This window comes from Callithrix jacchus, chromosome 11 (genome assembly GCF_049354715.1).
Source record: "Callithrix jacchus isolate 240 chromosome 11, calJac240_pri, whole genome shotgun sequence".
In the NCBI taxonomy this organism is placed as follows: domain Eukaryota; kingdom Metazoa; phylum Chordata; class Mammalia; order Primates; family Cebidae; genus Callithrix; species Callithrix jacchus.
In genome coordinates this window covers 39552377-39566854 of record NC_133512.1, presented here as the reverse complement: position 1 = coordinate 39566854, position 14478 = coordinate 39552377, and the positions used below count along the sequence as shown (strand labels likewise).

The following is a 14478-nucleotide window of genomic DNA, read 5'->3' as shown; positions in this document are numbered from 1 at the left end:
CTTTAAGAATAAATTGGGCTAAAAGAAGATAAAATTAGAAGGAAATGAAGGAAAGAAAAAAAGGAAGGAAGAAAAAAGGAAGGAAGGATAGGAAAGAGTAATAAGGTAGGCATAAGATAAAACTAAAAGTCAAGTCTGTTGTGGAGCTGTCATACTTGTAGGCCCCCACTGGAACTGTAAGGAAGAGTGTATTTCATTGAGCAGTGACAGGCAATTTTGAAGGGGTTCAAAAAGAATCAGTAGTTCCAATTCATTATGTTAGCAAAGACCCTTGCCTGCTCCCCACCTTCCTGTAGCTGAGCATTGGTTTTCTAGTGATCTTTTGTTAACTGGGTAGTAGCAGAACAAAGGCTGGACTACTATTCCTTTCCATCTCTAGTCTTTACAAATATGGAAGGATTGATTTAGTAATGCTTATGAAATTAAATACTTAAGAGTCCTATGTTACTCGACTCACATCTGAAATCATAATAAAATATTTCTTGAGAACCACTGTTGTAAACTTAGATACATTTTTGACATATTAAAATTCAGGGTATTTCTATGCTCTCATACAATAATGACTGGGAACGGACATATACACATTACATTCTACATTTCTCAGCAAAAGAATGTTTACTTCAGTACAATTTTAATAGTAACTCTTAATAACTTCTAGCAACTCCAAATTAAGCATGTTTCAACATTTTGTTGTCGGTTTTTCTAGATTAGATTTCAGTACAGAGTTTAATTCTATTCATTGTTTTATATATGATAATTGGATAAGAATCAGTTTATCTGTTTTGATAGACTAGCAATCTTACCATTTTGCCCAGCTTGCTATGCTTGAATATAGGCTTTGGCCTAAGGAGGCAGCATCATTCTGTATTCAGAGGCATTCAAAATAGAATAATATAAATATACTAATACTATGCCCACTGACAATGTCCCAAAGTCAGGAAGAGATACTGTTGAGAAAAAATTCTCTCTCAACTCTTAGCTCAGAGACACATTAGGCAATATCTCAGAATTAGTCAGAAATGTTACTGGCTACATGACACATCTTAGGCAAGGAAAGTCCCTCATTGCCTTTAAGTATTCATTATTTTTAAAAAACATAGCATTTAAAATTAGCATTGGCTTCTTAAGCACTAAAGCAATATAAACTTACTAAATGTCATATTTAAAACTAACTAAAAGAATATGCTTTCTGGACTAGTAATATATATGAATGCACACATGCATACATATTCCTAGTTATATTGTTATGATATATATGTGCTATTTGTATACAGGTTCTTTATTCTCATCAGTGATTCATTTAAAAACATAGAATACTATATTTAGGATTGCTGTTTTGATGTAGTGAAATGATATGGACTCACAGTGTCTCATTTAGAGATCCAATCTCTTTATAAGTGATAAATCTGCCCCAAAATATTGCTCATACTAACTTTGTTCTTGAAGTGAAATAGTTTGCTCTCCACTCTAAGGTCTAGCATCAGGAAAGGAAAGATACACTTCAGAACTGATATGAAAGGACAGGGGCAAAGACTTTGATCAGCAAGGATGCTGAGTTTCAGACAACAATTTTTCTTATCAAATGCAAGAGAAAGAGAATATGAAGGGGGAAAAAATGTGTCCCTTTGGTGTACTAGATCTGGGACATTAAAAAAATAGAATAATAGAGCTGCATATGACTTTTGAGTTGATCTAAGTGTATCCCTCCAGTCCCATTTAATAGTTGAAACTAAGACAATTTAGTAAGGTTACCTAAGCAGAGGCAGTTCCAAGAATAGAAATGGAATATCTTGAGTTGGAATCAAGTGATTTTCCTAACCCCCTACAATTGCACACCAAAGCCAGATAATTCAGTTATGAGATGGCACACAGTAGAAATCATCGCAGAATACAATCCTGTTTTTGAAGGCTTTTGGAGAAACCTCACCTTTCTCCCTCTCCATCTGGTTCATACACTGTTCCAGTGCTCATCAAAGCAAGATGGTTAGAGAATAATGTTTTTCTTTATACTGACAGAGTTCCCATTTTGATAATTAATTTGTACAAATGCAAAACCCAAAAACTAGCTTAGAAACATATCTAAATCAATGAATAAAAATAGGGCAAGATAAGAGGAAATTGATTTTGATAATTATGGAGACAGAAAGGGAAAAGTTATGTAGATTAAGGAGACTGCAATAAACAAAACATAAAAAGAAATAGAAGCCGTATCAGTCATATCATATATATGTCGCATTTTTTGAAGGTGTGAAAGTGTTTTAGCCCAATTTTTTCCTTTTCTCCTCATTACAGTTGTATAATTTCTAGATTAAAAATGAATTAAATGAGCATTTGCATATTCTTGTAATTATCATCGCCTTTCTGCTTTTGTGCCTGGAGAGATTTATAACCAGCTGGACAAGAAAGAAAAGGATGATTTTCTGATGTTCACATGTAAAATAAAACTCATAGACAGTGAAGCCACAGTAGATATGTGAATGGCCTTTCACTAAAAGAGGTATTTTACATACATTTGTGAAATGTGCCGAGGCTGGGGAAGAGTGAGGCACCAAGAAAACCTGAACTGCAATCACAAAAAACCAGAGAGGGCATCACTGAGTATAATATTCAAGAACTATTTACTGAGTATCCACCATGTGCTAGACTTTAGCTTGTCCAACCCACTGCCCATGGGCCACACAGGGCCCAGGATGGCGTTGTACGTGGCTTGGATGGCTTTGAATGTGGCCCAACACCAATTCGTAAACTTTTCTAAAACATTATTTTTTTTGTGATTTTATTTTTTAGTTCATCAGCTATCATTAGTGTATTTTATATGTGGTCCAAGGCAATTCTTCATCTTCCGGTGTGGCCCAGGGAAGCCAAAAGATTGGGTACCCCTGTTTAGACACTCCTTTAGGTCCCCAGAATACATCTGTGAACAAAAAGACAAACATTGCATTTAGTGGGAAGAAGCAATGAAAAAATAAACATGAAACATAATATATAAGTAAATCATGTATGACTTTGGGACATAAGGGTTATGGAGGGAATAAAGCAGAAGATAAGAGTTAGGAGTGGCAGAGGTGAGGTAGGTGTGTAAAGCTTGTCAGGGGAAGGTCTTAATGAGAAGTTGATGAGTAAAGGTTTGAATGAGGCAAGGGAGTTAGTTCTCTGGAGAAGATCATTCAGACAAAGGGAACAGCCAGTGTGAAATCCCCATGGCCACTGTAAATGCTGCTACAGTGAGCATGGGAGCACAAATATCTCTTTGAGATTCTGATTTCAATTATTTTGGATAAAGATTCGGAAGTGGGATTGCTGGATCACATGACATTTATATATATATTTTTTAGAAAGCTTGCACTGTTTTACATAGTAACTGCACCATTTTACATTCTCATCAACAGTATACAAGTGTTCCAACTTCCCCATATTAAACAACTTAATTGTCCCTGGATGGATGAATGGATAAAGAAAATATGGTGTATAGACAAAATAGACTATTACTCAGTCTTATAAATGAAGGGATCCTGCCACTGGTAACAACATGGATGAACCCGGAGGATATTATGCTAAGTGAAATAAGGCAGCATCAAGATAAATACTGCATGATTTCAGTTATATAAGGTATCTAAAATAGTCAAATTCATAGAAGCAGGGAGTGCAATGGTGTCAGGGGCTGGGACCAGGGAAAAATAAGTTGCTCAAAGGATATAAAGTTTCAGTTATGTAGAATGATTAAGTTCTAGAGGTCTGTTGTTCAACGTTGTGCCTACAGGTAACATTGTATTATCCTCTTAAAATTTGGTTTAGAGAGAGGATCTCATGTTGAGGATTCTTACCAAAATTATAAAAAAAGAATAAAAAAACCTAAGAAGATTGGGAATAAATCATTTATCACCCTTGACTCCCCAGAAGTGCTCTATTTATAGAGACAGAAATTAGAATGATGGTTGCCAGGGGCTTGGAGGAAGGGGAAATGGAAAGTTACTAGTTACTATTTGATTGTTACAGAGTTTCTCAGTTAAAGATGAAAAGTTCTGGAGTTGGATGGTGGTAATAGTTGCACAACTGTGAGAATATACTTAATGCCACTGAACTTAAATAGTTCAATATTAAATACTTCAAAATGGTTAATGTACATTTTACCACAATAAAAATTTTGGTTATTAAAAAAAAATCCCTTTGACCAGAGCATGTCAGGCATATTTGTGAATGGGGCCCTGGCCAAGCTTCACTGACCAGAGACTAGGGGTCATTAAAACAAACAAACAAAACAGTAACAACACAACCACAACAACCAAATTTGCTCTCACCAGAAGGTAAATGATGAGGGTATGATGATACTTGTTAAGCTGGCCGGCTGCCATTTTGAGAACAGAGTACAGGGGTAAAGAGGCAGGATGGGCCCCTCTTAGGAGTCCACGGCTGTGATCCAGGTGAGCAATAAAACTGGCACAGGCCAGGATGAGAACAGTGGAAGTTTTGGAATATGGTAAATTTCTGGATATATTTTGAAAGTATTGACAATAGGATTCCTTGGAAGATTGGCTATGGGTGTGAGAGAGAGGGAGCTGCCAAAGATGAAAAATTGAGGCAATAAATAGAGGGTAGTAAAAGAGAGAAGGGGGCAATGTGTGTGTGTTGGGGGTGTGAAGAGTTGGAGGGTGAAGGATAAGGAAGAAAAGCAGGACTTATTCAGGTTTGGGCTGGTGGAGCTAGAGGAGAACACCAATTGTACTTGGTGTGCTTAGAGCTCCCAGCACTGACACTCTTCCACATATGCCCGTGATAAACCTCATTTAATGTCGCCCCACAAGGACCCTACTGGGCCTGTGGTGTGTGAGGCTGCCATAGGCTGTTCTGCAGCACCAGCAGCCGTAACAGCTGCCTGAAATCTGGGTAAACTGTTCTTTGATGTGCCTTCAGCACTTTGTTGGGAGCATCTTCTCCTTGTACTTCATGCACAGACATAGGTGAATGGATGGAAAAATATGCACTCTATAATGTGCATTTTGTTTTTGCCAGAGAAACCCAAAAGAAATAAAAGTTCTTGTACCACTTGAAAAGGTATAATTTTATAATCAGATGATTTCATGCAATGACATGCAATTAGACTATAAAGAAAAATGGAGGCTCGGATTTTCACCTGTAATTTACATTTGTATGATTATAATATGCCATTATAAATTATACAGGAGATCAGAATCTGCTGTCTCAGAGGTGACATAAATTAGATCATATAACTGCTTACTCAAAACTTTTGAGTTTCTGCTCTTGCTCAGAATAAAATCCAATGTCCTTACAATGGCCTACAATATGCTACATAAACTGGCTTTATGCCACCTTTCTGATTCCATTTCCAACCATATGTCATTCACTTTGTGTGAGCCATGGTGACATTCTTTTGATGCCCTGAATATGTGGAAGACCCTCCCACTTCAAGGCTATGTCCACCTCAGAGCGGCCTTCTCTGGATACCCCTGTCTGAATGTGCACCACCCCCATGACTTTCTGTACAATTTGTTTTTCATTTTAGTTCTTATTATATGCTTACTTGTTTATTTACATAGTGTCTTTCTCCCCTGTTAGAATGTAAACTCCATGAAGGCAAGAGATCAGGGACTTTGCTGTGAATCCTAGCCTATAACTTATGTCCTAACTCACTTTACACGTCCTCTCTGGTGGATTTTCTTCACATTATCTTCTTCCTTGTTGGTTTCCCGCTCTCCTCTGTCCCTCAGTACATTGTGTGTGCCTGGGTTTGTGTTCCATCTGCCTTCCTTGTGACCTATGACCTTTTTGAAGGCAGAGTTACAACATATTTGCATCTTTGAATCCCAGCACCATCCCATTGCTTCCCATGTGACAAGGACTCAATAAATTACTTCTAAATGAATATAAAAATATTGTGGAGTAACTTTATTGGTTAAGATGTTGGGAAATTTGTTTTATAATTTTGAATTGCAGGCTGTGGAACCAAGCCAGAGTTCTGCTCCTATGGGAGCTCTGTTCTTGCAACTGAGCATGTCAAATGAGTGGGTAGCATCTTATACCGTGCACTCAGCACATGCTGGGGTGAGTCATGGGAAATTACTAGTGTGGTTCAACTTAAGGACAACACTTGACTCAATGTCAGTGCAACCAATTGTTTGGCCATTGACTAGAGATGAAATAGTTCCAGAAATCTGATTTTAACTAAGGAAGTTCAGAATCAGAATCAATTGTTCCGAATCTCATGCAAAGAAATTTAAAATGGAATTCTTTTTTTGCTTTCTATGTTTAGTATCTAGACACATGATCAGTATCTCTATTTGTGGTAATACTTTTTTGTCTTATTTTATTTTTATAAATTCAGTTTATTCTTACTAGCATGGGTTTCACCAGGGGTGGAGACATGCAGGGAAGAAGGAAGAGGGTTGTTCTTCAAGAAGAGCATGACAGAATCAACACTGGTAGGTGAGGACCACAAAGCATATATGCTATTATTATTGCTTCAGTCACATGTTTTCTAGCAAAGCAGTGTATGTGCAAATCACCAGTGGATCCTCTTCATTCTCTTATGATGTCCCATGCCTCCTTCTTTCTTTGATATGCTTTCTTGCTTTGCAAAAGTACATTGTCAAGTAAATTATTCAGAAAGGGTGCATTGAAAATAAATTTCTGAGCCCTAATATGTTTTAAAGTATTTTTGTTTAAGTGACATACCTAAATACTAGCATGTGATGGCTGGAAGCTCATAACTCCCACAGTTCCTGCTACAGTTTTTTTTTATTATTAGGTTGGTGCAAAAGTAATTGTGGTTTTTGCCATTAAACATAATGTCATTTACAGTAATATAATATTGGGGGTGTTAGGCCTCAGGGGCAGGCCTCTGATCTTCTCCTGCTCTCCTTTCACCTTTCCCAAAGCAGGACTCTACTATTCCCACCCTGCCCTTCTTTATTGTGGGTCTTAAGACGCTTTCTGGAATGAAGGAATGCTGATGTCCTGAAGCTCTCATAAAAACTGAAGTGGACTGGTTTGGAGAGCTTCCAGATAGCTGGAATTGTAAAGTTTCCTGGAAGGTGGTGTTCCCAGGAAGGGCATGGAGACTCCATACCCTTTCTCCCCATACCTTGTCTTATGCATCTCTTTATCTGTAACCTTTGTAATATCCTTTATAATAAAGTTAATGTCAGTAAGTGCTTCCCTGAGTTTCGTGAGCAGCTCCAGCAAATAATCCAGCCCAAAGGCAGGGGCATGGGAAGCCCAAATTGAAGCAAGTTGGTCAGAAACTCCTGTAGTTATAATTGGGGTGTGTGTGTGTGTCGGGGTCAGGGGGGTGGTCCTTGGGAGAGTAGTCTTTCTCTGAATCTGTCTCCCACCAAATCTCCTGTCAAAATGTAATCCTCAATGCTAGAGGTGGGGCTTTGTGGGAGGTGATTCGATCATTAGGGTGGTTTCTTATGGTTTAGCACCACTCACCTAGTGCTGTTCTCATGATAGAGGTCTCATGAGATCTGGTTGTTTAAAAGTAGCACCTCCTTTTCTCTCTTCTTCCTACTCTGCCATGTTTGTGAGTTTCCTGAGGCTTCCCCAGATGCCAAGCAGATGCCAGAATCATGCTTCCTCTATGGCCTGCAGAACTGTGAGCCATTTAAACTTCTTTTTTTTTTTTAAATAAATTACCCAGTCTCAGGTGTTTCTTCATAACCATGCAAGAATGGACTAATATAGAGACTGAGTCCTCAACTTGTAAGATCTAACAATATCTCCAGTTAGATAGTGCTGAAATTGAATTTGAGGACACTCAGCAGATGTCCACTCCTTGGTGTGGGGAGAAAAGAACCCACCTTTTATCACATAAATATTCTGTATTGAAGATTGTTGTGGTGGTGTGACAGCAGAGAAAAAGCACAGGTGTAGAGAGTTTTCCTGATACAGGCTCCATTAGATGGATGTCTCTCATCTCTTCTGTGGTCGCATGAGCGCATATGTAAGGCAGTAGCTTTATTTTTTGTTTCTTTTTTTTTTTTTTCAGTGTGCTTCCAGTCAATTTCCCTATTCTAGAAATTTGTTAAAAATCTGTTTGGTGACATTTGTCCTTTTTAATTGTTATAATTTTATTTATTGTGGTATTCTGATACTTGTTCCCATTTTATTTTGAAATAATATTGAAATGACAAAAAAAGCTGTCAAAATAGGAAAGAGTTCCTGTACGCCAACACCAGTATACCCTAATGTTAGAAACTTACATAATCATAGTATAGTTATCAAAATTAAGCAAGTAATATGTGTACAATGCTCTTATCTAAATTATGGGTTTTGTATGGGACTGCAGATTTCCGCTGATGTCCTGTTTCTGTCCTAGAATCCAGCCCAGGGTACTGTATTGCCCTTAGATGTGCCTCCGCAGTCTCCTCCAATCTGTAGCAAGTCCTCAATCTTCCCTTGTTTTTTATGGCCATGACTTTTGAAGAATACTGGTCACTTATTTTGTCAAATATTCCTCAATTTAAATTTGTTTAATATTTCTTCATTATGAGGTTTGACGTTATATATTTTTAGTAAAAATGCCATAGGACTGCTTTGTCTTTAATGACCATATCAGGGAGTATTGATGCTGGTATGTCCAATCATAGGAGATGTTACTTTGTTTACTTTATTCAGGTCGTGTCTGCAGTTTTCTTCATTTCAAAGATTCTGGGTTTTTTTTTTCCTTTGTAGTACCTTGTGGAAGTTTCTTTGTGATTATGCAAATATAATGATTCTCTGCAAACTGTTGTCCACTACCTTATTTATTATCGTTATTATTGTTATTACTATTTTTTGAGACAGGGTCTCGCTCTATCACCTAGGCTGGAGAGCAGTGACATGATCATTGCAGCCTCAAACTCATTGCAGCCTCAAACTGCTGGGCTCAAACAATCCTCCTGTCTCAGTCCTCTGAGTCATGGGAACTATAGGCACACCACACTGTGCCTGGCTGATCTGTTTTGGAGAGATGAGGTCTCAATATGTTACCCAGGCTGGAACCCCTAAGCTCAAGCATACAGGAACTCTTTCCTATTTTGACAGCTTTTTTTGTAATTTCAAAATAAAATGGGAACAAGTATCAGAATACCACAATAAATAAAATTATAACAATTAAAGAGGACAAATGTCACCAAACAGATTTTTAACAAATTTCTAGAATAGGGAAATTGACTGGAAGCATACTGAGAGAAGAAAAAAGAAAAGAAACAAAAAATAAAGCTACCGCCTTACATATGTGCTCATGGGACCACAGAAAAGATGAGAGACATCCATCTAATGGAGCCTGTATCAGGAAAACTCTCTACACCTGTGCTTTTTCTCCGCTGAGCTTTGAGAAGCCTGCCTTGGCTTCTCAAAGTGCTGGGATTACAGCGATTAGCCACAGTGCCGGGCTCTATTTATTTTGGTGCCCATCCTTGAATCTTGCCTGCATCAATTATTTCTGTCTTTTTCTAATGGTAATTATATATTTTCCTCATTTTTCTATATTCATTAGTTCATATTTTTCTGTAAGAAAGAGCTATTTTCTCTCCTTTCTATTCAATTATTATTTATTCACTATGGATTTTTATGTTTGAGTGTGTGAATTATAACCCAATAGTATCATTATTTATTTTGTTCCTCAAATTGTTTCAGCTTTGGCCATTGTGCTTTCACATTGGTTCACATGTCCTATTGACATGTCCATGTCTCTTTTTGAGCATTTGTTGATTTCTGTCACAAGATATTCCTGAATTGTGTAGTATTTTTCCTGATGCAGTGCTAGAATCAACCACTTCTCCAAGGATCTCTGGGTCCTTTTATTGGAGATTGATATGAGAAAGCAAGATCTAGGTACTAACTCTGCTCCTTGTCACTGGGGTGCCACTGCTTTTAGGAAATACATACTAACCCATGGATATACTCAACTAAATTATTCATCTGTTATATTTTAATAACCATGAGTTTATATGTATCTTCCTCTATTTTCATTTCAGTGGGATATTGGAGAAGATGAGAGGCAAACATGTATGTTTTGTTTGCTAACTTTAATTAGAAATTCCAATTCTTCAGATAAAATTTTAAATGAGTGCCTTCGAAGATTTGTTTTAATAAAAATTACATTGTTTTTCCTACTTAGTATCCTCAAATACATTATTCAGTCTTTCAGATGTGATAGATCTTCTTGAATAAAAAAATTAATCTAGACTGGCATAAATAGAACAGTGAATACTTCCATGTAGATTCCTAAAGTAATTGCCAAAATAAAGAGATCTCTGGAGTCTCAGTTTCATTCATTTATCAGAGAAGACAGCAAGCATTTAATGTTGACAGTAGGAAAATAAATACTACTCAGTTCAAAACTGAGCACGTCTTTAGACCAAGATGGTGTTTGCAACATAGTAGACACTCAGTATATACTTGTTGAAATGAATGAATGAACCTTAGCAATATCACCATCCATAACCATCTGTCGCTATATAGTTCTTCAACTTAATGGAAAACACAGCATGCATTGCAGCATGATGCCACATACCTCTGTTCTCATCATGCTTCACTACTTGATTCAGCAAATAGCTCCTTCTAGGTGTGTGTATATTTTTAAGTGAAAGGAGTCTATCAAATGATCTATCTTTTTTTCTAAATTTCCCATATTTTTTTACTTTTGGAAGGAGTTCAAATATATAGGATTTGGCCTGTAAGGTAAAACATTTTGAAAACTCACATGAAATTAGAAAACACATTGTTTGTGAATTCAGAAATGACCTATGTAACAAATGTGCAATTAGCTTCAGATAGAAGCCAGTGGATTCCATGTATTCAAAGATATGTGCTGTAGAGAGCTATAGTTCCCCTGTAAGTGGGTAAGATGTCTTTATTAACAAAATATTTGCATACATCATATTTAAGAACAGGGCACTGTAAAGGTGAATGGGGTTTTTTGACTGCTGATTCATGATAGACAGATTAGAAAAATAACTGACTGTTGATATTTAAATAAGCTGACTGTTGTTATTTTCTGTGTGGTCAGTTTCTTCAGGAAGAGAGAGAAAAATTAGCTTGCTTTATGTGACTTCTCTTTAGTCACTTATATTCTGTAGATCATCTCTATGTTTTCGGTGTTCTAAAATTATGTGAGCAATCCTTGTATCCTCTTCTGTCTTCTTTTCCTTCAAAAATATACACCTTTATTTAATATCCATGGACAGAGAGAATGTTTTAGGGAGAAGATAGTGAGTTGTGGCTTGAAGGTTGGGTAAAAACTGGAGGAATAAATGACCTTCCAAAAGAGGAAAAAGAGATGGAAAACTGATTATTACGATGCTTATGATTGCATGGACAGTCTGGTTCAATCATCTATTTATTGAATTTTGTAAAGGCATCCATTCTCTAAGGGAGTACATAGGATTAATAAAATTAAATAGTCTTGCTGGGTGTGGTGGCTCATACCTCTAATCCCAGCACTTTGGGAGGCTGAGGCGCGCGGATCACAAGATCAAGAATTTGAGACCTCCAGCCTGGCCAACATGTTGAAAACCCGTCTCTACTAATAATAGAAAAAAAAAATTAGCCGGGTGTGGTGGCAGGTGCCTGTAATCCTAGCTACTTGGGAGGCTGAGGCAGGAGAATTGCTTGAACCCAGGAGGTGGAGGTTGCAGTGAGCCAAGACCATGCCACTGCACTCCAGCCTGGCCAACAGAGTGAGACTCCATCTCAAAAAAAAAAAAAAAGAAAGAAAAGAATAAAATTAAGTAGAGTATCTTGATAAAGCACTCTTAATTCTTTGAAAAAACTTGTTCCAATGTCTAATAGCCCAACATACACCACATGACTATTTTACTCATGAAAAATAGTGAATTGATTATATGTGACACTTTTAATGACAACCATAATGTAAAAAATTGGTGATTACTGGGATGGGGAAGAATCTAATATATCGCCTGACAATGTAGCTGTGTTAGAAACTTTTATTGGAGAAAAAACATAATAAAATTGTATATATATAGTAAATAAAATTAGGTTTTCACTGATGAGCCAATTCAGATTTATGTGGTTTACCAGTTGTTGGAAGGACTACTGTGGAAGTCACTTACATGTATATTTATAAAATTGAAGGATATAATTTTTATGACAGTAGTAGATTCATTAGGAAAAATATTTCAAACTTTTAAATTTCTAGGTAAGTTTCAACTAGATATTATTATTGCATAACTGTAACAACTTCTTGTTTATTATATGCAATCAAGTTTTTAAATATAAAATTAATGTGATCATTATAGAAAATTTGTAAAACTTATATACATAAAAATTGAAGAAAATAATTGTGTCATTATTGAAGGATAACTATTTTAATATGTATTTTAGTTATCTCTCACAAACACAGAAGAGTGATTGTAGTACTTTTTAAATTCATTATAGCATGCAGTTTCTCCATTTCAGTAAATAGTCTTAGAAATTTGAATTTTTATGACGGCATACTGATCTTCAAGCCTATGTTAAAAATTTTATACAACCCAGTTGCATCCATTAGTCATTCTTTCTCAAATCTAGCAATGATGAGAAAGGGGTTTGGGAGCTCTGAAACTGAGAAGGGAAGTGTTGAAGTGTCTGAGTGGGGCCAGCAGGGGTTGCTGTCATGGATGAGTCTGCCACATTCCTGGTGTGTCTGACTTTGGACTCATTTAACATTGTAGTCTGGATTCTATTAAGGGAATTTCATGTTTCTCTTTTGCAAGAGTCACCCCCTACCATGATAAATATTTAAAAATGTGTTTTTTCTTAAGTTGGGAAAGCAAACTTTTTCCCAAAAGAAATTTATAGTTCAAATTTACACCAAGTTCTCACTAACTGGAGCAAGCGGGGTTTTCACTAAAGCTTCGACTTTCCTCTGTAAAACATTAGTCACTCCCTTGGAAGAAGTAGTATTTTTTATAGACAGTGGGATAAAAGAGCCACGGATGTATGTGTAGCAGTACATCTTCAGAATGTACCTGCAGTTTTCTTTTTCCGTTTGGATGAAAAAAAGAAAGACTGAGTTGGGATGGTAAAATAATAGTGATTCATTATTAAGGAGATAAGGATAAGTTTTTGACCCATTCAAACAGTGTTTTCATTCCCCTTTACTTTATTCTCAGGAAGTTCCTGTGGTTGTGCCAGGTCATTTTCAATGAACAATTTTTAAAGGTATTCACCATTCCCTCATGTAACTAGTTGCTTTTTTTACTGTACAGGACCATCGTGAAGCCTGTGGCAAAAGAGTTTGATCCAGACATGGTCTTAGTATCCGCTGGATTTGATGCATTGGAAGGCCACACCCCTCCTCTAGGGGGGTACAAAGTGACAGCAAAATGTAAGTATCTCTTTCAGGACTTTATGAAAGGCTATGATATCATACCACCTTTTAGGTCTTTATGATAGACGGTACCTTTTACATGTGTCCAGTAAACTTGGATGAGACATTTAAAAATGATTCAGATGGTGTTTATTGCTCTGTCAGATTCATGTTTCTGCAGAAATTTGCCTTTAAGAAAAGCAAAGTTAAAGTGTTTCCTTTGGTGGACATGATAGGATATTTCAGAAACTGTATGCTTTTCAGGAGACCTGTTTTGCATTTAAAGGCAGAAGTGTTAGGGCTTCTGTTTAAGCTATTCTTCATGACTTGAGAGGTCATAAGTCTAGAAAAGCTACTGTGCTTTTCCAAGGAGAATGGAAATTCCATTGTAAATTGAATAAAAATAGCTATTTCTTCATAATATTATGGTCTTCCAGGTTTGAATACAAAAGTGTAATTCCCATTGCTCAGAGCCTGTGTGTGTGTTTTTGGGCAACCCTTATAATCTCTACTGGTCTTCTCTTGTCTTGCAAAGTTCAACTTTTTGGCTATATTCCTTAGCAACTGGACACCAAATGAAGAAATAAATTTTATGTTACGGTGCATTTGAATAACACAACTTAATGGAATCTGGCTAGAAAGGGGATTTCTTTAAGAATAATTCCCTTGCTCTTTGAGTGCTAAAAAAGGGCATATATATAGCTCACATATAAGTGTACCTTGGCACCAGTGGTATTGATGATGTAAAAACAGAAGAAAAAAGTAAAATTACACAAAGAATAGGACCCACAATTGTGTATTTTAGGGAGAGTTGAAAATCAGACAACAACAAAAAACCCAAATAGTTTTAAGTGGTAGAGATGAGTTTGGAGCAACTGTGTTGTGTTAATTTAAAAAGGGCCAGAGAAATAGCATCATGACAATCTTTGTTTTTAGTTGGCTTCTCATGTGAAAGAGTTTTCTGCACTCTAGTAACATTGTTAGGTAGTAACTATTTTTAACATGTACTATTTACCCAGGATTCTTTGTGCCTTGTTGTCTATTAAAAACATATTAAAACAGTAAAAGTCTACAAAGGCAAACAAAGCAAGAGAATTCATGATTTTGGTAAAATTGAATAGCGAGGTGTTTGTTCAGATTAAAAGTCTGTATGACCTTTTAAAAAT

At 36.5% G+C, this 14478-nt stretch overlaps 1 protein-coding gene across 31 annotated transcripts in view; it reads left to right on the top strand.

The window, feature by feature from the left end:
- The window catches only part of HDAC9 (histone deacetylase 9), a 959772-nt gene that overhangs the window by 811239 nt on the left and 134055 nt on the right, over positions 1-14478 (top strand). For all 31 annotated transcript variants that reach the window (XR_013523929.1, XM_078342579.1, XM_054237178.2 and 28 more), the window contains one exon: positions 13212-13330. Coding sequence is in view for 30 of the 31 variants with exons in the window: in XM_078342579.1 (XP_078198705.1) it covers positions 13212-13330 (119 nt within the window). In the remaining variant the exon portion in view is untranslated. The remainder of the gene's footprint in view (positions 1-13211; positions 13331-14478) is intronic.